Source organism: Aethalodelphis obliquidens, unplaced genomic scaffold (genome assembly GCF_003676395.1).
Source record: "Aethalodelphis obliquidens isolate GAN/ISIS:26980383/991018 unplaced genomic scaffold, ASM367639v1 scaffold6, whole genome shotgun sequence".
Lineage (NCBI taxonomy): Eukaryota > Metazoa > Chordata > Mammalia > Artiodactyla > Delphinidae > Aethalodelphis > Aethalodelphis obliquidens.
In genome coordinates this window covers 65,995,399-66,022,688 of record NW_020837950.1, presented here as the reverse complement: position 1 = coordinate 66,022,688, position 27,290 = coordinate 65,995,399, and the positions used below count along the sequence as shown (strand labels likewise).

General features: G+C 31.1%; 1 protein-coding gene across 2 annotated transcripts in view; it reads right to left on the bottom strand.

Annotated features, from left to right (window-relative positions):
• Nucleotides 1-6,652: 6,652 nt before the first annotated feature.
• The window catches only part of PCDH10 (protocadherin 10), a 39,833-nt gene continuing 19,195 nt past the window's right edge, over nucleotides 6,653-27,290 (bottom strand). The window contains exon 5 of one of the 2 annotated variants that reach the window (XM_027102837.1): nucleotides 6,653-8,122. In XM_027102837.1, coding sequence (XP_026958638.1) covers nucleotides 8,103-8,122 — 20 coding nt within the window. In that variant the 3' untranslated portion in view covers nucleotides 6,653-8,102. Of the gene's footprint in view, nucleotides 8,123-26,746; nucleotides 26,858-27,290 lie in introns of those variants that run through there. The other variant, XM_027102836.1, reaches the window with a different exon arrangement.

Genomic DNA, 27,290 nt, shown 5'->3' with positions numbered 1-27,290 from the left:
ATTTGCAGTTGAAAACTTGCTTCCCACCTCAGCAGCAATACCCTGAAATGATAATCACAGTGGTACAGCCTTGTCGTATAGATTTATGAAATGTTATGACAGTGTCACATGATTCCACATGATTTGCTAATGGTATCGCCAATTCTTCCCTTGTTCTGGTTCCTATAATTACATTATCTTAGGATCATTGAGACATCTTTGAACTGAGTAATATTTGCAAACACTGGGCACATGAATCCATACATCTTTGTCAAAGAAACAATGGAAACAAAGGAAGCATCTCTTCAGGCATCTCAATGAAAGAGTTTGGTATTACTATATTTTGAAATAAAATTTATGTATTTCTTCTCTTTTTTACTACTTCCTAGGGCATACTGCATCACTTTATTTCATTCTTTGTCATATTTTAACAAGAATTACTCAACAATCATTTATTTTTATTACTTTTCTCCATGTTTTAACTTACATATGTATATGACTACACGGACTTCAGAAATCAAACCTGCTTCTCAGTCTCTTAAAACCACAGAATGAAGGAAGATGCTCATAGTCTCTTTCTTTCTCCCTCTCTCATTTCTCACTTTCTCTCTCTAATTCATCCTTACTCAGTGCATTTTATTATAACCACTGTGCTGTCTCTTTGTGGTATATGTAGCCCAGTAATAAATAAGGGTGGTTTTCACAAAATGTCAAAAAAAGTTGATCACTGATTGCCCAAGTGTGGAAAAGCCCAAGCCAGCTTGTTGACAATCAAATATTATTACCTTTCAACCAGGCATTTTGATATTCTAAACATTAATTAATGGAAGGGCACAGAATTTGTTTACCTATAATACAATTCTTTCTCTTCGTGTATTCACCCATATGAGTTTCTTTTGTTGTTGGTTAATACCTACCCATCACACACATACACACACATGGATATCAATTTTGAAAGAATTGCCAGAAAACTTTGAAAGTTGCCACTCACTCCGTTGTTAATTAGGAAACACAACTGAGAATGACAGTCTCACACTTTTAGAATAAAATTCAGAATTTCAGGTTTATGCAATTCACCCTGTCAACAATCATATTCTTCCCACTGTCATGATTAAGAGAAGAGTCACTCACACTGATAAGGGAAGGGGAGGGAATGGGAGTTGTGCTCCAGACTAGGTGATGGCAATGTTAATTAAATGGTCCTTACTCCTAAGTGGATTCCTTTATGTGTTGCCCAATGATTATCAACTGCTCTCAAAAGTACATAAGTTAAAAGGAAATAAGACAAAAAGTATCTTCATCTACACAATATTCTCAATAGAAATTTTCACGTGGATTAATAAATTTCCTTTAAAATATAAATGTTCCCTTAGAAACATTAACTTAGTCATAGTTGAATATGAACTGCCTTATTTTAACTGATAAATTTAAATCCCATTTTTATGACAAGGACATAAAACTTCCAGTTGATTAAAGAGAAAAAAGAAAAATGTTTAAACTTTTTGCACAGCCAAAGGACAGCTCTGGAGAACAGAGTCTGCCAGGCTAAGAAAGGACAAATTCAAGAAGTCTACAATCAGAACCATTAAAAAAGAAATGCAATTTCCACTGAGCAGATAGTAAATACTGCCCAAATTCATTTTATAATATTTATAATGTCATATGCAAAAAATGTGATTCTGTCAGATATGCAGTTAATTCCAACCCACATTTATTTGCATGGAAATAGAATGATATTCAGAAAGCACATTGGGATCAGGTCAAAAAATCAGGTAAATATGGCCTAGTGCAAACATACATATATATTTTTCTTTAGTAGGGATAGAGGGCAACTTGAGATTTGCAAAAAAGAGTTGAGGGAGATGACTAGAACTCAACAGCTGTGATTTTGACTTCCTGGACTCTGTACCACCAATAAATAGAGAGGCACACATGGGCTGAGCTGATGAGTGGATATCAAAATCAGGTCTCTTTTCATCTCGAGGTTTTGAAATTAGCACTGCTTAAATACAACTCTAAAGCAGTCTGGAATTTTGAGAAACGAATTATTTCCATTCTCAGACCATATTCCATACTTTAGGTAACCAAGAATAAAGTAATGGAAAACAATATTAATAATAAAATATGCCACTTAACGGTGCGTTAACATTGTGCTATGCATTTCACATGCATCAATTCACATAATTCTCACAAAAATTCTACAACTAAGTGTACTTCTCCATATTTTGCAAAGGTGAAGATTAAGATTCAGATGCGAAGTGACTTTTCAAAAAGATCTTGCCTGTCTTTTCACAGCATTCAAAAACTTTAAATTTGAAATAGAGATCATATGGTGCAATGCTTTTCTAACATTTAGGACAATGTTCACAGCAAGAAATACAGTTCACATGGTGACCTATTTCACACATGTATCTGAAAAATGTTTTACAAAGAATTATTGGCTTTTACTATGAGTAATGAGTTTTGATACTTTTCTATGCTATTTTTTCCTATTCCATTTACTTATTTTTGATTTAATGCTGTCGTCTTAAAATATTGAATTGCTCTCATGACCCACTGTTGGGTTTTGACCACAAATGTAATCACTTAATTATTTGCTTATTTTATTATTTAATATTATCCTCTTATTTCTTTCATTCCCAAAGCAGACTAGAATTTTCTTGAAGGCAGATATTACCATGTTACATCCCCTCATTGGTGAAACTTAATTTATGTTTGTAATATAATAAATTTAATTTTAGCTCTGAAAATTCATAATCTGGGTTAAATAGAAGAGTCCATGATATGATTCCCAGAAAGTATAATAATAAGGGGTAGGAGATACAGGTCTATAGGGGAACCAAAGCAACTTGTGGTTATAGCTGTTAACATTTCATTGAGAACTATCATTCCTGTATATTTTATTCAGTTCTTTCCCACCATAACGTTGGCATTATTAGTTGTTCAAATACCTAGTCTTCTCCTTCTTTGCTTCATAAAATGACCCTCTGTCCAGATATGTGTGGTTTGAACTCAAGAAAATAATTTATACAATCCACACGTGGGATTAAGAAGCATACATTTCTTCTATTACATTTTAGCTATTTCAGAATGTAAATTTCTATAAGATTCATTCAGATGTTTTCACATTACAGAAAAGTCTATTCCTTAATTCATATTTTTGTCTTGGGAAATGATACCCATATGATTTTTTTATGTTTCTATCAACTTTAAATATGAAATAGTTTGTTTCTAAATTTTAGATAAAGTGTTTTTTTCTTTTATTGCTTGAAGGCACTCATATCCTATATAAAACCTTTGTATTAATCTTTGTGGACCTTTGTATTACTACCACTTAAAAAATTAAAAAGAAATATAACATCAGGTGGAAATATATATATATATATATATATATATATATATGAAATATTCATTGTGGGTATCATGAGAATCATATGGAACTAAATGCCTACTTTCAAAGCTATAAATATAGTGAAATCCTTTAAACCTAGCATATGTTGCTTCAAATGAAACAGTTTTGAACAGATGTCCCCTTAGACCTGATATATTAAGACTAAAATTACTAAATCAGCATTAGTTGTTTTTAAACTTAGAGCCATATTTTGCCACTGATTTTTATCCAAAGCTCCCACAGGCGTAAGTGGAAGATCCATGCATGGAAAAATGGCATAATATGTATCCTAGTTTTATTTATTTCATATGTATACAGCAGTATAAAATAATATATTACATTTACACTCATTTTACTTAGGTATCATTATAGCATTCACAGTAACAAACACTATAGTTAAGACTTAAACTCATCTTTTGTTATAATACCCTGTTTTCACTCACAGATAACTGTCTCAAAAATGTGTTTAGAGCTGAAATTCCCTGCTTACTTTCAGCTCAAGGATGTATGGATGTATTGGAAGTCTGAGTTCTCTCATTCAGAAATTTTTGAGTCTCATGTGAAAATTCAATATTTTTGCATCATTAATGCATTATTTTCATGCAACTCAAAAACATCTGGAGTGTAAAACTTCAAACTGAGCATGTGACAAGTTTTCAAGAAATAAAAGCCATTTTTCTAATTTTACAAATACTTAAAAAATAGCAGTGGTTAGAAATACATGCATGCACACTAAAGGTATTAGAATTTTAGTCATATTATTGCCTGCAATACTCTGGCGGCACCCATCTACCAGCATTCTCAAAGAATGCTATAATCTAAAACCTATGCCAAGTTTTAGAAGAAAACAAAAATACTCTACCGAACAGTAGTTTCACAAATTACTGTCTAAGGATTTTTGTTTGACCTAGCAGAGGGATATTCCTTGAAATGCTAACAATATATAAAATAATTTTACTACTCCATGGCATAAAAAATATGGAATTTTGTCATTTTCTGTTTTTCCTTGTTAAAAAGGAACATAAAAAGGATGTTAAGTGCAAAGCCTTTACCACTACAAAATTAGAGTTGAAAAAGATAAATAACCCAAGAAATTGCACTATGAAAAATATAAGATTTTCAGAAAAATTATCAAGTATATCAATGTTTTCAGTATTTTTGAACTCCTTGGGTATTAAACACACACACAGAAATATAAAGGGGAGAAAAAAACCACATGCAATGACAAATAACAGTGCTATTATCAGTCAGTAACTTGAGTAATTTTCTTTATCCTACTTAACACTTGCAACATTCTGACTGAATAACTATATTAAAGATGAACTTTACGCCAGTAAATAACTTTTGGAAGGTAAAATGGTACAATTAATGCACAGTTATTAAAATTTATGTCAAAAATTGTGAGGATTTTCTTTCCACCTCTTACAGGAGATGCAGGAGGGTTTCTACATTACAAACGACCCAACAGCAAATTATAGCACTATTAAGAAATGAAACAGGAGAAAAAGTAATTAAAATCTTTAAATCTTCTACCATAGCACTTAATTTGCAATGTTTGATAAAGGCATTGCATTTAATATCTTCATAAAATAAAATATGCATATTCCCTTAGTATTTACCAAGAAAGATGATACTTATAATGATGCAGACATCATTATATCTGTAAAGTAATTCTGATGTGATATTTAAATATTTGATTTAAAATGATGTCACAAACTTATGTTCACAAGTTAAAAATTAGAATTTTACATACAGATGGAATATTTCTAAAAATTGTCATTTGACATACCTCTGAAACATCAAGACACTGTTTCCACAGAAAAATATTGACTTTTACTACTCTAAAACTAGCCATGTTAACAAGAAGTAAATGTCATGATTATTTTCTGAAATAATTCATTGATGAAATACTGTCTAATAATTTGGGTATTATTTTCCTTTGATATGTATACAATTATGGAAGATTGGATATTAGGATGACTAGATTAATTATAAAACTTATTCTAAAATTCCTTTTCATACAAATCTCATAAATGTTTGTTTGAAAAACTTCATTATTGATTGGTTGCATCCTTGCATCTCAAGGTTCCCCTCAGTGGGAGAAAACATTTTGATAAATGTTTAATAAAATCATATCTTTATTCTGTTGTAACTTCTGACTTATTCTGGATGCAATAGATACATTAATAGCTAATCTTTTACTGTTTTTTGTTTAAATAATCCTATTTATCCCACAGATTGGGTAAAAATTTTGTGTTTTTTTTTTTTGTAGATTGATGATAAAATTTAAGAACTAAATGCAAATTAGTATAACAGGTTACTATAATATATTAAAAAAACAAATAGACAAATATATGGTATGAGAAGTTGGTTCAAGGGAAATTATACACAACGATATAAAGGATTAAATAATTAAATAAAATTTCTTTAAGTCAAATGAATTAATATAGCTGTTACATAGGAAGTGAGTATAACCTTATTTTCAGTGCGTGTAATAAGGCAGATGGATATGAGTTTCCCCCATAACTGTAAAATGGTGAGTGAAAAGTTTTAATTAAAGCAGAGTGATTCAACAAGAAAATAATTTTCTTGTTTAAAAAGAAGTTACAACCAACAGACCTTTTTCTAGTTAAATTATATAAAAATGTTTCCTTACTAAAATAGTCTATCATTCAAAATATTAATGTAGTAATGCCAAAATTTTAAGAAAAGGTTACTGCTGGATCTAGTGAGTGTGTGTGCTTTATGTGTCGTATGTGACAAATTAGCTTCATTTATTTTTAAAGGGTCCCCAAAAGGCTGGAACATCACACACATTACTTTGATATATAAATTGGGATTATGACATATTAATGTCTAATCTGATAAGAAAAATGAGTGATACCAAGATATCACTCAAATATACACATCAAGGACTTAGGAATATATGTATGCATTTTAATGTCAAATCTAGGAAAGTATTCCCATTTAGATGACATAAAATTAGGTGGAAAACATTTGTTACGTGCTAAGTTTAGTCTGTTCTTTAATAACATAGCATGATTCAAACTATCATCGAACATAAGATCTGTTAAAATTAAGGGAAATATTTCAAAATCAGTCTGCAATTTGGGTTTGGCAAACATTTAGACATAATGTTGAGGGAGTTTTTAGAGGGGAACTGTGACAGATCTGGTTTTTGCTTAGAAGATTATCACATCCTCTGATTCTTCTCTTTCTTAATTGTACTTCAACAAGCAAGAAACAGTATAATAAAAGGAAAATATGTAAAAGAAAGGAAAATGCATCTTACTGAATTTAATAATTAACCTTGTTGACATAAACATAAAAAGCAAACTTCACTTTTCAAGGCCCACTCATGAAGAATTTTCTCATTAATAAAACACTGACTACATTTAAGCTATAAAATTTTCACATATAACACTAAGAGTAATGTACCATGTTTCTGTCTCCAAATTTATGTAATTTGTTTTAAATTTAGAGATCCTTTATATCTTATGGTTATTCTTTACCAGTTCAGATATTTATGTACCTCTATATATTCATATAGAGTTATAGATTTTATATGCATGTGTTATTAGAAGTCACAAAACTATGTAAAACTATGTAAAATAAAACTTTGTGTGAATTATATGATTGAAGAACTTCATTTAAAATAATAATTTTCAATTACATATTTTACACCACAGAATGTACAGACACACCCAGTGTTTTTTTTTTTTCCTAACAACAGATACAGGTGAATTTATAGATTCTTTATAAAATCTTTAAATGATTCTAAATTCAAAGCCATAGAAATAGAATCGAAATAATGTAGATTGTTAGATATTTTGATAGTACATGTTCAGTGCTCCTCTGATAACATCGACAGCTATATCTTTGGCATTGAAAATCAGTACGAGTTCTTGACAAAATTTTGCAGCTTAGAGCTTCATTTTCTTTTAAACAAGGAAAAACAGGGTTGAATAAGATACAAAAACTGGAAGGAACGATTAATGATTATTTTTTTCTTAGTAAGTTTATCTTTGGGACCCTGAATTACCTTTTACTTTATTATATGATGTGGACTGTATGAATCCATTTAAAAACCAACTAAGTTGTACCACATTTTAGGAAAATTATATAATATAATATATATATTTTATATTTATTTAGAAGCTTTGAAATAGTACAGTAAACACTTTGCAACACGGTGTATAAACTACAGAATGTCTTTGATATTTTGTGGGTCTTCAGAATACAACATTTTTTATAACCCACAGGTGAAAAGAACATAATCACAATCTCTCTTGTAAAGTTGGAATAGTTTGGGGAACACTTGATCACACAAAAATAATATAAAACAGTCAAGTTTAAAACAGTGATATTGCATTTATAATGCACAAATTTCCTTTATCTTTATAACTGGCTTCTCGTGGTGAATATAAACATCTAAAGGGCTCAGTGACATTTGGAGAGAGAAAGATATATAGTGCTGTAAACAGGCACACACTGATCGGAGAGGCAAAATCAGTTGCCTAAAGTTTCTACAGTTCTGCACATTTCAACTCATTTCTCAGGCCTGCTGAGAGCAATTAGGTCCTATAATTGGCCGTAATGACTCCGCTGGCAATCTAATACTCAGTTACACACAACTAACTGGATGGCCAAGATAATGAAGTTGAAAAGTTGATGCTTTTGTTGGTCGACTTTGTGCAAATCATGCTGCTTCAGGTAAGTCCTGTAGAATTGACTAGCATATCCTTTTCCGTGCTGTGAAAAAGAAAAGAAAAATACTCTAAGAGAAACAGCCTGACTGTTGGTGTTTAGAATTGCACAGTATTGTAAAAGAAGCAAATACAGCTGGAAACAAGTTGTATCCCCCTACCAGACCCAGGTAGTGGCAAGATATTTCTGTGTCACGTTGGCTTCTAATAGCCACAGTCATTCTGTTGTTTGGGTTTCTGAAAATGACAATTTTGACATTTATACAAATCAGTTTTGCATGGGAAACGTGAGCTTTATATACCAACCCTCAATTATGCGATTAACTTTTTCAAGTTATCTACAAAACAATCCCTACTTCACTATTTATGCACAATCAGAATAGAGGAAAAAATTGTGGTCCTTACATTTCTAGAACAAGTCTTTAGAATATCTATGATAAGTGGTTATATATTTAATTTAACAAGCTCTAAGTGACATGTATTCAATCTACATATAATAGGAGAAAACTGTACCAGGAAGTGTTCATGTAGTTAAAAATTAAAGGATGATTCACATTTTGGAGGTTTATTTTATCTAATTTTTTTAGAATTATATAAAAACCAAATCTTTTTATGGCCTATAATTTTGTAAGGTAAATTTATCCCCTGAAAGGAATCAGTTTTCTTCTAAGGTGGGAATAGGCGAAGGGGAGAAAAAGATATTATTGAATGTGGCCCAGTCTTATAAAATGAATTATGAAGCAGGATGTCCAGATTCAATCATTCAGAATTTATGATCTTAAGTATTTAATTTATAATGATAAAGGATACTTCTTCCCATTTATTCATAATCTTTGTGATATCTGACCATGAGCACAATGAGAACAGAGACTGCATCTCCTAGATCAGTATCTGGGACATAAGAGATGTATAATAAAAATGAGCTAAAAATCAAGATGGTTCAATTGTGATTAAAAAACACATATATGTGTATCTCATTAAAAAATAAGTACAACATTAAGTAGCATAACTGAATTGTTTCAAACTGGTGAAAAGTTACTTTTTTTGTTGTTTTCTACGAATGTAAGAACATGCTGATGAGTTCACTTCCTCTCCTACGGTATTTCCACTCATTTCAAGTAGATTTTCTAGTTATATATTTTCTTAATTTATTTTCCCTGATTCTCTCATTTATTTTTCCTCACAAACTCAGTTTCTGACCAGACCATCAAGCATTTCTTCATTAGTTCACCTTTTAGCAAAAATACATCAATTAAAATTGTAAAAATCAGGTACCACCACTGACAGAAATCAAAGTGAAAATGGTAGCTATTATAACTTACCTGGTCATAATGCTACAAAGAGTATTCTATTATATAAGCAAATAGAAACTTCACTCTTTTAAAAGAATCGAATCTTATTTTCCTATGCCTTTGAATTCAAATTCTCTGCTTCGTGATAAACTTGATAAATATGAATGATTTACATTTTGTTTATATCAATCAGGATTTAAAATTCTCAAGTAAATTAAAATATTTAGCCATCACGGAAACTCGGGTTTATAAAATGAATTGGAACAAATAATTATAGTGATCAAATAACGTATTGTCTAAACTGCACAATTGTGTAGCTGAAAGGGAGCATTATTAATAACTACACAAAGTGTAATCTTGCACTTTTCTGGACAACCCAGAAAATATCATCATCTTACAAATAATATAATTTTTTTCAAAATAAGTTGGAGATATTACTTACAGTTTGAAGTTTTTCTTAAACAGTATAAATCAGAAACTACTGATTTTTAGGAAACATTCTACTAGTTCAAAATAAAAAAGAAACTCAGTAATGACCTATACTCAACCTATAAACTAACTCATTATGTGAAAAAAATGAATACACTGAAAAGCTACTTCTTAGTGTAAATGCAGAGATTAGTCAACCTAACACACGTTTAAATGAGTAAAATATTTCTAATTAGGTTAAAAGATTACTTATAGGGGGCTTCCCTGGTGGCGCAGTGGTTGAGAGTCCGCCTGCTGATGCAGGGGACACAGGTTCGTGCCCTGGTCCGGGAAGATCCCACATGCCGCGGAGCGGCTGGGCCCGTGAGCCATGGCCGCTGAGCCTGCGCGTCCGGAGCCTGTGCTCCGCAACGGGAGAGGCCACAACAGTGAGAGGCCCGCGTACCACAAAAAAAAAAAAAAAAGATAAGTTATTGGCCTAGATATTATACGTTCATTTGATTTAATTAGGATACAGAAAGAAATCGTGTTATTAAAGTGGTTCACTCTTACAAGAACACAGATGTTTAGCATATAATATACTCAATATCTGAAATATAAACACAAGCTTAAAAGGTATATTTTATTACTGCTTAGGCTTACATGTGTGCTGCTTTTATTTAAATTGCACCTATTTCAGTAGTTCTCCGAATAATATAATCACCTTTCGTTACATTTACCTCTTCCCATCTATCTGTTAATTCAGGAATGCAAATCTGAATAGGACAAGTGTAAGGGCTGAAGTTGAAGGTCAGAACAAATTAGAATAGAGAGGGAAGATTTCCTTTATTTCAAAAGCTAATTTCCCGAATGTTAAGGATTGCTAGACAAGCTAGAGAAGATAAAATATATTATTACTAAAGTTACAGTCATATACATTTTGTTTCAAGGCTTTTTTTTTTTTTTTTTTTGTCCCACAGGCCTAGCCATTCCGCGGCTTCCCGGACCGGGGCACGAACGCGTGTCCCCTACATCAACAGGCAGACTCTCAACCACTGCACCACCAGGGAAGCCCCCTGTTTCAAGGCTTTTAAAAGGTGAGTCTGAATACTGAAAAATCATTGTTCTTTGGGGGATATATGGGTTAATGTTGGAAGCAGGACACGTATATAAGAGACAAATTGACGCTATTACATTTTAGAGTCCGTACCAAGGACAATTATTCCACAGTGTTAACGATTATGGTCATGCATTTGTTAAGCATTTCAGGCTAGAGAGTATGGGTCAAATACATTGAATCTTCATGCTTTCTGATGTATTCTGTGTATGTTTTGGAATTATCAAAGCATAGTTGGAGAATTTCTGCTTTTTCTTTTCATTTCGCAGATGCATTTTTCCTTAGCTATTCATCAGCATGTATAGGGATTTGGTTACTTGATATGAATAAAATATTTTATTTTAATTCAAGTCAAAAATAATAGAAAAAGGACTATTAGCATTCCTTTTTTTATAACTATGTCAATTCTTCCTTAATTATATGTTTTAAAAAAGCTGTACTTATAAGTATTTACAAAATATATATATTTTGTAGAATTACACATATTTACTTTAAAAATTCAAAAATAAAATAAAATTCATTAAAAATTTAAAATTCAAACAGCACGGAAAAAGCCAAATAAGAATAAAAGCACTCAAAAGTACCCAAAAAATGATAACTGCTGCTAACAACTTTGTGACTATCTTTCCAGATACTGTGATTCCAGATTACTGGAATTTTAATTAATTAATTAATTTGTTTGTTTGTTTGTTTTTACCTCTATTTATTCATTCACTGCATTTATTCTTCAAAGTGAGTCATATAAATGTTACATTTAACACATTTATCTTACTGCCTGAACTACAGATGAAAAATTACTATTAATGGAGAAGAGATTCAAATATCTACCTTTTATAATTTAGCATATATATGTGTGTATATATTTAACATGTATATGTATGTATATTTTCAGCACGTACATACTATTTTAATGAAAGTTCCATGATGCATATTTTTCCTTATACTGTGGAGTCGTGTTACTGCCTTTGGTAATTTGTAAAATCTGATATTAAACTGTTGGACATTTAAAAATTCTGATGAATGACTTAAGAAGACTGCCTGTAAATATGTATGTTGCAAAATAAAATTGAAAAACATCACCAGCGATATTCTATTTCTTCAACATACTATAGTTTACTAAAAATCTGGTGAAAAATAATATTGTATAATATATTAAAATGACAATTTAATCATTTGAATATTCACATTCCTCTACTCGCGTAGCAGGAAGCATAATACTCTTTATACTTTATGACAGCGTAAATCACAGAAGCTAAAGTAATAAATAAAGCTTATGAAGTGATCTAATCTATTTCTGCCACTGAAAGAAAGAACAGCCTTCAAATATCCCAGATGATGGAGACTCTCCACTACAGTGAAAAACTTCTAGAAGCTGAGATCAGTAAGCTACTCGGGAAGTCATTCAAATGTTTCCTGAGCCTCAGGGTCAGAACACTTCTTTATGTATAAAGTGAACCTACGGTACAAGAGTTTAAGCCCGTTACCCCTTGTAGGAGTCAGAAACATCTACTCTCTGTGCCCTGTGTGAAAGCACATCATAAACTGAAAGATCATTTAAAAGTAAGCCCCATTAGAGATCTGTCCAGCAAATAATCAGTTCTTTTAACTTTCCTCTGTCTTATTCTTGAACCATTTTTGAAGATTCTCTTCAAAAATGTCTCTAAAGAGTTTTTTTCTGTTTAACCCTAAAGTTCTAAGATGAGCATAGTTGTGTTAACTATTAAAATGGGTCGCTGCTTTGTCTTCCCACTGGAACACCCTTATATTTGCTTTTATTTTTTTAATATAGTTGTATCTTGTTCATATTGTAAAGGTTTTCCTCCTCTCAAAAAATTACAAAAATATTTGAAATTAAATATGTATATAATTTAAAAATTACATGCTATGGTTTATTATGAATTATAAAGACTGAAAGCCTTCTGTTAGTATAATATAGATTGTCTTTCTGTCTAATAATTGTAGCTCAGAGCAATATAAACTTGCATTCTTATATTTATTTCATAATGTTCACAGCATCCTCATGTTAAATTTCCTTTCATCAAACAATATGCCTTTTTATTCTAGTTTGACAGAGTTAAGAGATTATAGAATATATCTAGAAAGCAAGAGTTCATTTGGAGGAGGTGATTCCCATTTGTAAACTTGATTAGTTTTTTAGAAAGGAAACTTTTTGAAATAAATGACTCAAATAAGACTTCAGACCACTCACCTAAGAAATACATCGTAAAGCCAAGTGTTTATTTTTACTTTAGTCTATATATGCACGCAATGCCTACAACATAATTTGCAATTATTAAATGCCTATTAAATTAAAAGATAAATCCATGGGTATTTTAAGGGATAAGAAATCGGTAAGTGTAGTTTTGTGGATTAGAAATGTACATCAATAAATGCATCCTTTCTAAGATAGGAGACAAACATATTGAGCATAATATTCTCTTTATAGACATTTTAGCTCTAGAAATTCTGGCACCCCTAAGTGCCAGAACCTAGTTACCAAAACTGCTATTTTTTAGTTGCGATAGAGACTGTATATGAACTTGAGGTCACAAAAGAGAAATGAATTGGACTTCATTTGCTTACTAAGAATGGTGTGGGCAAAGACAGAATTAATTTCATAAGCTGCAAGTTACCCTTGAGATCAAGCAGTGTTCATGCACTGTGCAAAGCCCTATATGTACCACCTGTGAAAATTACAGTATTTAGTATTACAAATGGAGCTTATTTTTAAACCACATTTTGTTGTTAGTTAAAAGACTTCATAGCCTTGAAAATAGGGGCTTCTATCTGTCTACAAGTAGAATCCAAAAGTATGGCAGAATACCATTACCTTCACATAGCTTTGTTTGAGCAAGTGAGTCTCCCAAAACATCATGAATTTCTTGTAGATAGAAAATCCATAGGCTTTTAGAAATTTCTATATACTTGTATGTGTTTGTGTGTAGGTGAATATGTGTGATTTAAAACTACCTTCTTATTAAGGCAATAGTACATTCACCAAGAAATATCTACTCTATGGGTTACTGCAACCTTGTCAACTACCATTAATATATATATATTTAACATTTTTATTGGAGTATAATTGCTTTACAGTGTTGTGTTAGTTTCTGCTGTATAACAAAGTGAATCAGCTATATGTGTACATATATCCCCATATCCCCTCCCTCTTGCATCTCCCTCCCACCCTCCCTATCCCACCCCTCTATGTGGTCACAAAGCACTGAGCTGATCTCCCTGTGCTATGTATTAACAGGGTAGGTGTAATTACAGTAACTCAATTTTGTTTGGTTTAAAAATCTTTGTCTCTAATTAATTACTTTAATTAAGAGTGCTTTAAAATCTACAACAAAAACCAGTGATAGTATATTAACTCCTTTAATTAGACAATATACTTTGATTATTATCATTACCTGAATTGATTTAAGCAAGATATCAAAAAACACATGGTAATCATCTAGACACAAAAATTGTCAATATTCTAAATATCTTTTTAAATGCTAAAGAAATAAACTTTATATTAAAATATTTTTTTAAAAAAACTTAGCATGACAATGTACTTGCATTTTATAGATTGAATGGATGTATTCCAAACTTACCTAGAAATGTCAAAAATTATGCCTTGAAAGCTTAACAAATTTTTCCTGAGGGTGAAAAAAGTAATAGGACATGACCCTACCAAGAACTTTTTGGTCACCATCCAGGCTCTCTTTGACAAACAAAACCCCCTTGCCTGAATGGTATCTTAAAATCAAGTCTGGAGACTGAATTCTTTTTAAATGCTCCGCCCCTACATTGGCATATATTTAGGAAATGGAACTCTCTAACACATATTGCTCTCCATGTTTATAATATCATTGAAAAAATTTCTGGAATTCTTTACCATAATGCACTAAAATGTGGAAACTTATTTTTTCCACAACTATTTGAAAATTGCATTCTTTACCTGGCAATAAAGAAATACCCTTGAAACTTCTTTTGAAGAAAATCCACTCAATTAACTCTTACTTTAATAATGACAAAAGATCTTTCATTTAACTTAGACAAATACCTTGATTATGTGTCTCTACATTCTAACAAGACATCCATATGCTTCTTTAAAGAATAAATGGTTCCTTTTTTTTTTCTTTGAGAATTATGGAACTGATATTTACTGACATTTAGATACTTATATTTCTAGTAGTTTCCTTCAAAACAATATTATAAGGAGATCAAATTAGTTACTTCCCTGTAAGGTTGAAATTAGCATTAATTTTCCAAGTAAAGGTTTGGAAAATTCCTGCAAGGCATTAGTTATTCCTCTAAGTATAGGGATGTTATACCTGTTTAGACTTATTTGCAACAAACAACATCACTGTATCACAATATTAAACCAACTAATAGTGACATGCACAACTTTGTCTTCTATATGAAAACCAAGCAGAGAAATTCCAGCAATGAAAGATAGGGAAAACTTAAGAATAAATACATAAGATCTTCATTTAAAAAATACATAGCCATGTATCTAATTTATTAACCACTAATAGCCTACTTAAATAGTGATAAGATTTCAAAATAATTCAACTAACACTTTAGATAACTAAGCCATGAAAATAAGTGGAAAATCTTCTGGGCTGGTAAATAAAATACTAATAGTACAATTTTTACAAGGTTATTTTCAAAAAAGAGACACAACACACATGACTTAGAAACGGTGTGTAGAAGTATGGCTATTTATTTAATATACTTGATGATCTGACTTCCCCTAACATCATTCAGTTGCTTCTATGTCAAAGCAAATAGCAGATTAATAACAGGAACTGCAGGCTCAGAAGGGTTGAAATCTGACTCACTGAAAAGTGAAAGCTAACCACTGGTTTTCTGTATCTAGAAAAACATCCCCACACTAAACAGGTTAGGAACCCAAGACTACAGGTGCCAATAACTTCTTAAGCAGAGTTGCCAGATAAAATACAGGGTGTCCAGTTACAGCTGAATTTCAGATAAACAGTGAATAATTAGTTAGTATACATACCCCCCATGCAACATTTGGGTGTCATGTATTTTTATTTGTTAGATCTGGCAACCATATCCTCAAGATATCAGCTACATGATAGCACAGATGATACTAGTTACCACTGAGGAGAATGTTATGCTGTTTTTCCTAGAAAAATATTACACTATATTCTCTAATTAATTTGTAGAACTGTAGTTCATATATTTTGTACATATTTCCATGTAAGATGATTTTAAAATTAAGATGTAAGAATTCAAAAGGAGATAAAATATAAAAAATCAGTTATCTATTATCATAGATGAACACAATCTTGTTATTTAAATTTTTTGTATTATAATTAAATTTTAACCTTGATTTCAATTGAAGTATTTGTTTTTGTGAGGTAGATACAGCATATTTGATAAAATGTCCTTTCTTCTTTGCATAAGAACCATAATTTTTAATTATTTATTCTAAAATTTAAATCTAAATATACATTCTAATTTTAGTTCTATTCTAGAAACTAATTAAACTACCTCCCTCTTGGCCCTTCAATTTAATCTAGAATCAGATAATTAGAGATTTGAAAACCAATAAGCAGTGAATCAAACTCAGATTTAAAAACATCACAAAAATGCAAATTTGTTAAAGTAAGATCACTACCATGCTTGTTAAACATTAAAAATCATTTTAGTTATGTTCTAATTAAATGACAAGAGTTAAATCCTTACACAGTTATATTACATTCCATAACTTCAAACTTTGTGTTTGATTAGGGTTTTTCCTAATTACTGCAAATATTTAACCACCTAATAAAGTCAATAAAAGTCATGTTATACATTTACTATTTATGAAAAGTATCACAATAAATCTAGGAAAAAGTTCAAATTTTAAATAATTAACCTTTGTTAAGGCCAGTATTTGTTTAAATAATTAACCAGGTTAAATAGTATTGACAATGTATATTTATATATAACATATCTACATCATTATTAAAATATGACTAAAGTACAAATGTACCTACATGTCTCGTAATAAAATTCTCACAGAACAAAATAAAAATGTTGTATCCCCGTTTTAAAAAAAGTATCTGAGATACTCTTTAGTTGCCACAATGCCATAAAGAAAAATCTGAAAATAACTTGTGCAATACTGATGATAAACAAACATACCAAAGGCTTAAAAACTGTTACATGAAAACCCCAGAAACCCAAAGGAAAGCCAGATAAATTACCTCTAGCCCTGGTTATCCCGTATTACAACAGTCTCCTGCTTATACTCATATCTACAGTGGATCCCACTTTATGTTCATGTATAAGATTACCTCATTTTTACTTAATGTTTATGTATATGTTTGCGAATTATATGCGACAGACAACTGAAAAGAAATAGACTTTGAAATTAGCAGTTGGTGATATTGAAATATGAGGATTAAGGAGTTATTAAAGAGAAAACAATCATTCAGAAAAAAATAAATAAATAAAAAATAAAAGAGCTAGTAGCAGTATATGTAAGGCCAGAATAAAAGAACATGAAAATCAAGGAAGGCTGAAAAATGATGAAATCCAGGAGAGTGTATGTTAGGAGTGGAAATGGTTAGGTTTTGGGGGGTTGTTTGTTTGTTTGTTTTGCCATTCAGAGATTACTATAATTATATTAATTTATGTAAATTGGGAAGATGCCTAAATAACTAAGGAGAAAAAGAAATGCACTCGCTTCCTTGGTTTCGGGATGGTTCATTTATTGATTAATTGATGTAGTCTAATATGGCTTTATGAGTATTTACTTTGCTCCAGACAAAGTTCTGGGATTTGAGACTGTAAAATGAATACACATGGATTCTTCTCTAAAAGATCTACCAGTCCAATAGGCTAACAATTGTTTTATAGGATAGTTTAACAATAGCAATTACATATAAAATCTATAAGAAGTTACAAGAAGATTGTGTATATCTCTTTGTCTGGGAAGGCTTCCCATTAAAGGTAAAAGGAGTTGAATCTTGATGGATGAGTAGATGGCCAAGCAGCCGGGGTGGGAGTGGTTTTTCCAATGAGAGAGCATTCCAGAGGGAGAATGGAATGTCAAAGTGCAAGGGCCTGGGAAAAACAGTGTATCAAGAAGCCTACAATCACTGAATGGCATGAAACTAAAAAATGTAGGCAGGGTTTAAACAAAAAACTTTTAAAGCTAATAACAGCGTGAACGTTATTGCAGCCGAAACAGAAAGCCTCTCAAGATTTTTAAAGAGGAACATATTAAAGTCAAATGTCTGTGAATATAAATAAATTCTCTAATTATTTGACAGTGGAAAGCCAGACAGAGAAGTAGAGGGGTTTTCATTAATTTTTGTGAATTAGGAAGAAATGACTGGGTTCGGGGAATGCAAAAAAGAAAGTACGCCTGTGTCTTCTCACAGAGCCCAGCCGAGGATCCAGGGTTTATACTTTACACATCTGGAAATAGTTTGCATTCCATCACCCTAAATCTTCCAAAAGTGACAAAGTGTTCTGCAGTTAAAACGACTGCCTGGATGTTTTGTGGTTGATAACTCAATTCTAAGATAATTGTGACAGAAAAAAAGCAGTGATATGAGCTGCTCAAGGAAGTGATTCTATCCCATTGTCTCAAGCCTCAGGTTCTGTCAGCAGCAATTAAAGCCAGGAACCCGTAGAAAAGATGGGACATTTTTTTCCACAGATTTTAACAAAGAAAAATAAGGCATATAATGATCACAAATATTAAATACACTGTATAAGATTTATATATGATTTATGTAAGATTTTTATATGAATCTTTTTTTTAAAATAAAATACTGCTTCAGGGTTTATTTTTTTCACAGAGAGACCCTCACAAGTAAATCTCACCCTAGGAACATCTGGTCTGCAACTCACAGAAATGGTGAAGACACAGGGACAAATTTAATCATGGCAGTTAAAATAACGTATTTAAAGTGATTAAATGTCACATACATTTGATCAAATCTTTCCTATCCAAAAATAACTCCCGTTGTATCTCGATCTACTAGTATTTTCAGTTATCATCTTCCCTAGTATCTACTTTTCACTTCTAAAAATCTTAATTTAAAAAAGAAAGCATACTTGTTTTCTACACTGTCTCACAATTAATTGTGAGATTGGGGATGCAGTCTTCTCCCAATCATGCAGTCTCAAGACCTGAGAACCATCCTTGATAACTACTTTCTTTGCCTTTTATTCTTACATTTATAATTCTAATACTATAATTTTTTTTCAGAATGTCTCTGATCCTTCCCCTATCATTCTCTGTCGGGCCTTTATTACCACAAAGATTGACAATGGCAGTAATGCTCTGCTAGTAAACCAGAAACAAAAATTAAACCCCATGTAACAAATCCTTACTGACTTTCTTCTAAATAGTCATAAAGATAAAAAGAAATAAGCACATATAATGCATGGAACTGGGCACTGGAACTTCGTTGTTAGGCCTCTTGTTTTCTAGGCAAAATCATGATACCTATGCAGAACTGATGGGAAGGTAGAAGACAGAAAACAGAGAATCATAAAATCAAGAGAATTACACCTGAGAGAGTTCAATGAATAAGGCATAAACAAAAAAGTAAAGTTTGGGCAGTTTTTCAGGCGTTTCTCAAAAGGGCTTGTGACATCATTTGCTAGTTCTTTCTGACTGTGAAAGACAAAAGTATAAAAATATAAATATAAGGGTAACTGAAAGAGTTTATCAGATAATAGGGTTTTAGGGAAGAAAAAGGAGGCAGGAAAATCTTTGGGCTTCTCTGTGTAAAGACTGATTTATGGCAGACATAGATATCTTTGGTATATCTTATAGAAAAACCCAATTTTCCACACTAATAGACTCTTTACATTTGCTTTTTGTGATAATTTTAGGGCATTTGTGTCTCTCACACAGGGATATCAGAACTCTTTGGAGTAACAATATCTTGCCTAAGGCCAGAATTTATCTAAAGGGTTAGTACAATTGTCAAAATGTAGATTAAGTCAAATTGGATATGGACATCTATTTGTATCACTTTAAAAAATTTTTGACCTGAAGAAATAGTCTTTATTTTTCTACAATCATCAAATATAATATGCTGCTTTCTATATGAAATAAAAATCAGTTGTTTCAAAAAAGAGTATTCTTTATCAGTTTATTTTTACTGTTTATTGCTCATAATCAAATATCTCCACTCATTGGACAAGTAAAATAATGAGAATACAAAATGTTTAAAGTTATAATCATGCTTCGTGACTAACATCTTATAAAACAAATAAAGCTTAGTCTTTACTGGGCATTATAACTTTGGTTCTCATCTATCCATTTCATTGGTTTCACAGATGAGAAAGAAAAATAGGGATACTGTACTTTTAAAGCATATGTATTATGTGAAAGGATATACACTGCAGATGTAAAATAGTGATATATCATGAAAAGAACATTTGGAGTCTGATTTTTCTCTGGGAGTAAAAGAAAGCATAATTAGTTCTATTTAAACCCAGAATTTAAATTTTCTCCATACTCAGGCTGATGTCATTGTTCCAATTTTAACTGAATATATGGTTGCCCTGAACACCTAATGAGTGCTTCCTTTGGGCCAAGCACTCACTGCTTTAAATATGTTAAATAATTTAATCTCCACAATGAGCTTTTGAGGATCTATGTCACAGATAAGGAAAATGAGTTACAGGAAGATTAAAGAAATTACAGAGGTCACACAGCTAGTAACTGGCTGGATCATTATTTGAACCATGGCAGATTGGCAGATTGGCTCTATAACTGGAGCGCTTAACTACACATCACTTCTCTGATGTGAGGACCAGTATAGAGACCCACTCTTGTAATTCTGTAGCAGGCTATGTGTCCAAAGGAAGTACATGCATACTTTGAGAACAAAATCAGAAAATGATGTCTTGTGAAATTAAATGTTCCAAGCTATCGTAAAGTCAAAATGAATAAAATTAGTGATGCTTAGGAAAACCTATCCTGAAAATAATGACTAGAGTCTTTTTTAAATATTTACTAAGGACACCACAATCCAAGTAGGTGAGCAGGTTGTACTCCACATACATCGTAAAGGAAGAGGAAAACTTTTCACTGGTATTGTAATATGTCCGAGGTTGGTTTCTTCATTTTTTTCAAAACCACTTCAAAGGAAGTTTATATGAGGTATTATGAGGTATGGAGTGGAGCGATATCAATAATTGAAAATGCTTTTGCATGTTTCTAGCACGGCCCAGAGCAGATGACACTGAGATGACTTGATCCGAGTTGATTTGATCTGTGCAGGAGGTATAGTATCCTTATAGGATGAGGATGCCTGAGGCTTTGATCACTAGTAATGAAGTTGATCTGATGTCCTTTACACCTTCTCAACCAGAGTTCTCATAGTATTTCTATTTTTCCCCTGGATATCTCCAGGAGTATTTCAGTTGATTGTTATTACATCTGTATTTTAAATTAAGATATTGATCCTATTTTCACATCAGTCTGTGATAAGAATCATTTTCCTATATGGCTGGCCTTGAGAACATTTACATAATCTAGATCTACGGCAAACAAAACTGAAGGCCACCATGTTACAATATAGTATGTCTTCAATAATAAGTTTTCTTGAATGTGGGTCACACTGTTTTTGTCAGTAGCTTGGGAAGGTCAGTTTAAAACAGCTGGTTAAAAACCTTTTTACAGTTTCAAACTACCATAGCACTACTTTACAATAAAGAATAGTGTTATAAACAATAGGGCCTATTGATATCTACCCCTCAGAATTAGAAAGTAGTTGAAATGTGAAAAACTTTAATAGATTTTTTAAAAGACATAGATTTAAAATTAATTTCAAAACAATATAATATACCCTTTGTAAATTATGTTAAATGCTTTTATTTAAAGCAAAGGTAATATTCCCCCATATTGGATTTTTTAGCACACCTTTTATAAGCATTAAGAAATCACAGTTCCTATGAAGAATTCCTACAAGGCAAGCAATTTAAGTTCTTAAGGATTATGTTTCTAGATTTCAAGGTCAATTTTAAGTCTGAGAGACGAAAATAAAATTATTCAATGTCAAGTATTTGCCTAAAAACAATTCTAAAGTAAGCCTGCATTAAAAAAAAAAAAAAAAACCTTTCCCAGTCACATTTCAATAGAGTCAATGTTTTGTTGTTATAATTTGAGAAATAATTGTCTTCCCACCGTTTCATAATATAATTTAAAAATATAGATTTCTCAAATCCTTAGTTTTAATTCAACTTCAAAGGAGTTAAAATTCACTCCAGTTTATCAATAAAAGGCATTTCTACATTGCCTACTACCAAAAACCACTTTGCCTATATAAAATTGAGTATATTTATATAATCATAAAATATTCTCAAACATTTCTAAAATTATTTACTATAATCTGAAATTCATAGAGCTTATTTCATGACCCTTAATTGATGAGAAGAACTATCACTTTGTAACACTGGTTGTATATTTATGAAATTGTAGTGTGTCATTTCATCTTCTCATGCCTATAAAATAGGCACTCAGTAGTAGCTACTACTGTTCTTAAATCAAGCATTAATGTTTATCTAACACCATTCCCCCATTTGACTATTTTCCCTTTCTTAGTGCATGATTTATTCATGCCTCCACCCTTACCAAGCTAATGCTACATTTTAATTTACTCTCCAAAATATCAATCCAAGATATAATGATCATATATAGCCTATTTGCTATATCCTCCAAAATAATTAAGAAAGCACGTATCATCACCAGGTTTAAGGAAAGTAGGCCACTTGACCCTGAGTCACTAATGATAGCTGCTACATTTTTATTTGTAAGTCATTCCACAGTAACTGACACCAAGGATTTTCCTTAAAATTCAGCAGAGGATAATATGATACCAAAATGGAAAATTCTTATTATAAGAGAAATAAGCCAACTCAATAAAGAGAAGATTCAATATTTGATGAATATATTTAAAATATTTAAAATATCTTCATATAGATATTAAAATCTATATAAAATCTTTTATAAATTATTATATATAATATGAAGTCTTAAATCTTTAAGTTGTAATGCATACTTTTAATAGACATACTCTATGGTACTTATTGCATATATAAAATATACTAGACTTTTTCATACTCAGCTTTTGCACTATATATATTTTCCCAAATTTCCTTCTAAAACTAGGATTTTTAAATTTCTGTTCCTAGACATTTAATCATCCATTGCAATTCAGTGTGTGAGAGGGAAAAAAAGGATTTAGGAAGCCAAATGTTTCCTTCCCCAAATTCCAAAATATGAAAGATAAGAAGTCATCTGTGTAGAAACAGGAAGGAAAGGAAATATATAAAAATCCAAGCTTTCTCAATTGCCTTTCCTTTTCCCCTAGTAAAACTGAGCCCCATCCTTCACTCCTTTAAACCAGACCCAGTATTAGAAAAGCATTCTGTGGGAATACATCACAGGGCTAGAAAGTGCTATTCCGCCAAATTACAATTGGCGTATGCATACGTTTGTAGTTTGTAAAGCTTTCTAGGTAATGTGCTTCCATTTCTCTTAGGAGCAAATACCAATGTCAAGGTCAGAATATTTATCTGTGAAATATTTGTTTAAACACTTAACATTTGTTTGGTCACCTCTCCCCTTTTCTTCTTAATTCACAGTCCCTCAATCCTTTAGAGTCTCTTCAGATAGGTTATTTTCCACAATGTTAATCTCTTTATTCAGAGTCTCCTTTAAGCACCATAGTCTCCAGTTTGCCACAATCCTCTAATCTAGGCTCAAAGAAATGCGAAATAGACGCATTTCAATTTTTCTACTCTTTTGTTATAATCTGGTATTCAAATCAACATATTTAAGTATTTGTTTCTGTAAAACACCACTAAGTTAACAGAAGATTATGTTTCAATCAAAGAGAAGATATAATGACAAGTATCAAGCATTTCTGAAATACTAGACATGATAAGAACTCCAAAGATAGTAACAGAAATCATATCCAAGGAGAAACATCCTAACTAAATTATCTTTTTAAGCTTACACAGTGATATGTTTTAGCTATGATATTTGCTTTCCCTATACTATCAGAGAGACTAACCAGCTATTACATTTTAGTTAAACTCAAATATATTGCATTAGTTCATTTATTCAAACTATATAAATTTTAAAAACCAGAAAAATTAATCTCTGGTTAGAGCCCAGGACAGTGGTAACACTTTGGGTGGTAGTAACTGAAAGGGAACAGAATGGTGGACTTTTTGAGATACTAGTAATGTTTTGGCTACTGGACACAGTACCCAGTTAGTGTGGTCACTGATTACACAGGTGTGCTCCTTTTGTGAAAATTTCTTGAGTTATACGTTTGTGATTTTTGTACTTGTCTATATGCATACTGTACATTAATCAAAAGTTTTAAAATAAAAGTGCGTTGCTATCAACAAACCTTATTTTAATCATGAATCAAATTAATTGTAAATGTAAATAATAGTTATGAGAAAATTATGGAAATTTGAACAACAGCCAATCAACGATAGCAAGAAAATTTTTTTAGGAGGAATATTATTCCTGTGGTTATGTTCAACTTTATCTTTAATAAATATGCTGAAATATTAATGAATTAAACAGTAGGGTTTCTGGGTTTGCTTTAAAAATATGAAAGAAGAGGAAGTGTATTAGGTTTTGGATGAAACAAATTTGTCAAGAATTGATAATTGTTTAAGTGGAGAGTTTAGTAAACTATTCTCTTTTTTGAATAAGCTTGAAATTATCCATCATTTAAAAAATGTTTAAAAATATAACTTAGTAGAATGTATGTGCTGTACATAACATCATTCCCTATTCCCATTGTTCTTACCAAAAAGATTGAGGTAATTCAAGAATCAATATATATTCACCAAAACAGATCTAGATTTCATGACCTCCGATGTAATCATCTGATGAATAATTATATGGCAAGTAAACCTTAAAACCACACTACTAGTGACTAGCAAGGGGATTGGTTCTGGCATCAGATTTATTAATAGTGAAAGAAAAAGGTACAATTATCTTATACTAATTTTACAGGTCAGTTTCAAGGTTTTCTATATATTTTTTTAAGAATAAAATGATAGCAACTGTCAAACTATAATTTTAACTCTCCTATCTATGGACCTATTACTCCTACCACCATTTTGATTAAACCTACATGTGAAGTATTATATTTTAAACACACCATCAGGTGTACATCATCAAGACAACTTATTACATTTACTTTATCTACTGTTGCCATTTTTGACTCAGAACTTTTTACCAATATGTTGCCCTTTGAGACAAAGCCCAGTGATGTTTAGTTAGGTATGAGAGAAGCTTTCTGCCCTGGCTATTTATTTATCCAGGGTGATTCAAAATTTAACCCAGGAAATATATGTTTGATATTGATTTTATTTATGTATTACTTCTCGGCTTAGGACTTTTATATTTTTCCAAACACTTATTTTGACAAAAACATTTACAGATATGCTTTTTATGGAATAACGTAGTAATTATCCAATTTTCAGCTGAAACATAGTTATTGGCATAAATATGAACCTTGGAACACTTGATGACAAACTAATGTCAATTTTCCAGTTTGTGTAAAATATACAATTAAATATCCAACACAAGTAATATTAGAATCTTGTGTAGGATTCCAGCTAACACCAACATTAAAAGAGAAAAAAAAGCCCTACTGATTACAACATTTTTACAAGCAGTAAAAATAATGTCTTCCTCATAATACAGAGATCTATTTCCTCTACAGTGTCATGGTTAATTTTGTTATATTATGCAATATGAACTCATCCTCAAAAAGTACAACCAGGACCCCAAAAAATAAAGGAACAACCAAAATTGATTGTATCACTTATCTGTTTCTCAAAAAGCACCATATTATCATGTTAACAGCTTCCGATAATGAAATAGCCGTTAGTTAAATAAATTTACTCTTATGTTAAGCATAATCTCTGTCTGTTCTTTCTCTGGTAATTGATAGATATAATTAAAAATTAAACTAAATTAAAAACATAATGCTTCTCTATGGGTTGCAAATATGCACAACTCAATCCATACAACAGAATCATTAAAATAGAACACAGAAAATATATTTATAATCACTTGTTGAACTCAATGATTTAAAAACTCTTTGATAATTTAGACAACACTTAAGAGGACAGGTTATAAAAATTTTATTGAAATAAATTTCACATATAATCTTTTCAATCCCTACAGTTAAAAGAAATGAATCTCTAGGAAAAAGAATATGGTTAAGTGCCTAGACATAATGTATAAATATAATGTCATATACTATATCAATTAAAAAATCAGAAATAAAATCCTGATTTTTATCTGTAAATTTTCCAGCTTACAATTTGTTTTTATCCATGTCCTGTTGTATGTAATTATATTTTGGGGTTCAATCTTTCAAATCTTCTATACTGTCCCCACCTAAACTGATGTAGTTAATTAGAAATCACTAACACAGTAATTAGGGAGTCTTATTAGACCTAGATATAAAACTTCCAAGATTTTTATTATAATTTAGGAAACATTAAATGGACTCACATTATGCTGAGTTTAGTCCTGATTCAGTAGTATTATTTAATCTTGAACAATGAACCTTATAGTCCAAAACAGTTTCCAAGCTATATTGTCTAAATGATACTAATTCCTATTAAAAGGATTTCAGAAGACTCAGACTCACTCAAAAAAAGTCTGGCACGTTGAGTATTGAACAATGTTTAATAATATTTATAAGCAATTGCATTTGTATATTCCAGACTTATTTACAATATCTTTATAATTTGATGCATTTAAATTTTGACCCAAAATCTTCAGTATGATGAGGCAGGAAAAATTCCCAAGTAGATATTCCTTTTCACTGAATAATTCTATTTATATTTTAATTGATAATCTTCCTTTGTTAGGCTCACATGATGCACAAATGCTTATATGGATTTACTTCCAATGTACAAAATAAGAAAGAATGAAAATGGTCTGTAATATAAAATGAGGTATATAAATATATTAATGTGCTAAGTGTTGATTCAATAAAATGCAAAGTGTGCACAAAATAAACTGCTTTATGTAGATGAAGAATCATTTACTAAGCAGTGTAAAACACTGAAAAAGATATAAATTACTTTAACCAATTGTCTTCTCTATATGACCTTAAATGTTTTAACCATGTATCCATGAACTCAAAAATGTAATTAATAACATGTAAATAAATAACTCCTACCTGGGAACTAAATAAGAAATATAAGTGACCATAATGAAGAAAATGTATATATGTATATACATTAGCTTTATAAAAATGTGAAGGATGAGAGCTAAAGTATGAAAGCTTTATTAGTAAATAAAACATGTAAAAGATTGTTTTACAGACCTGGTAAGAAAGGGGGGCAATTAATATTCTAAGAGTGTTAAG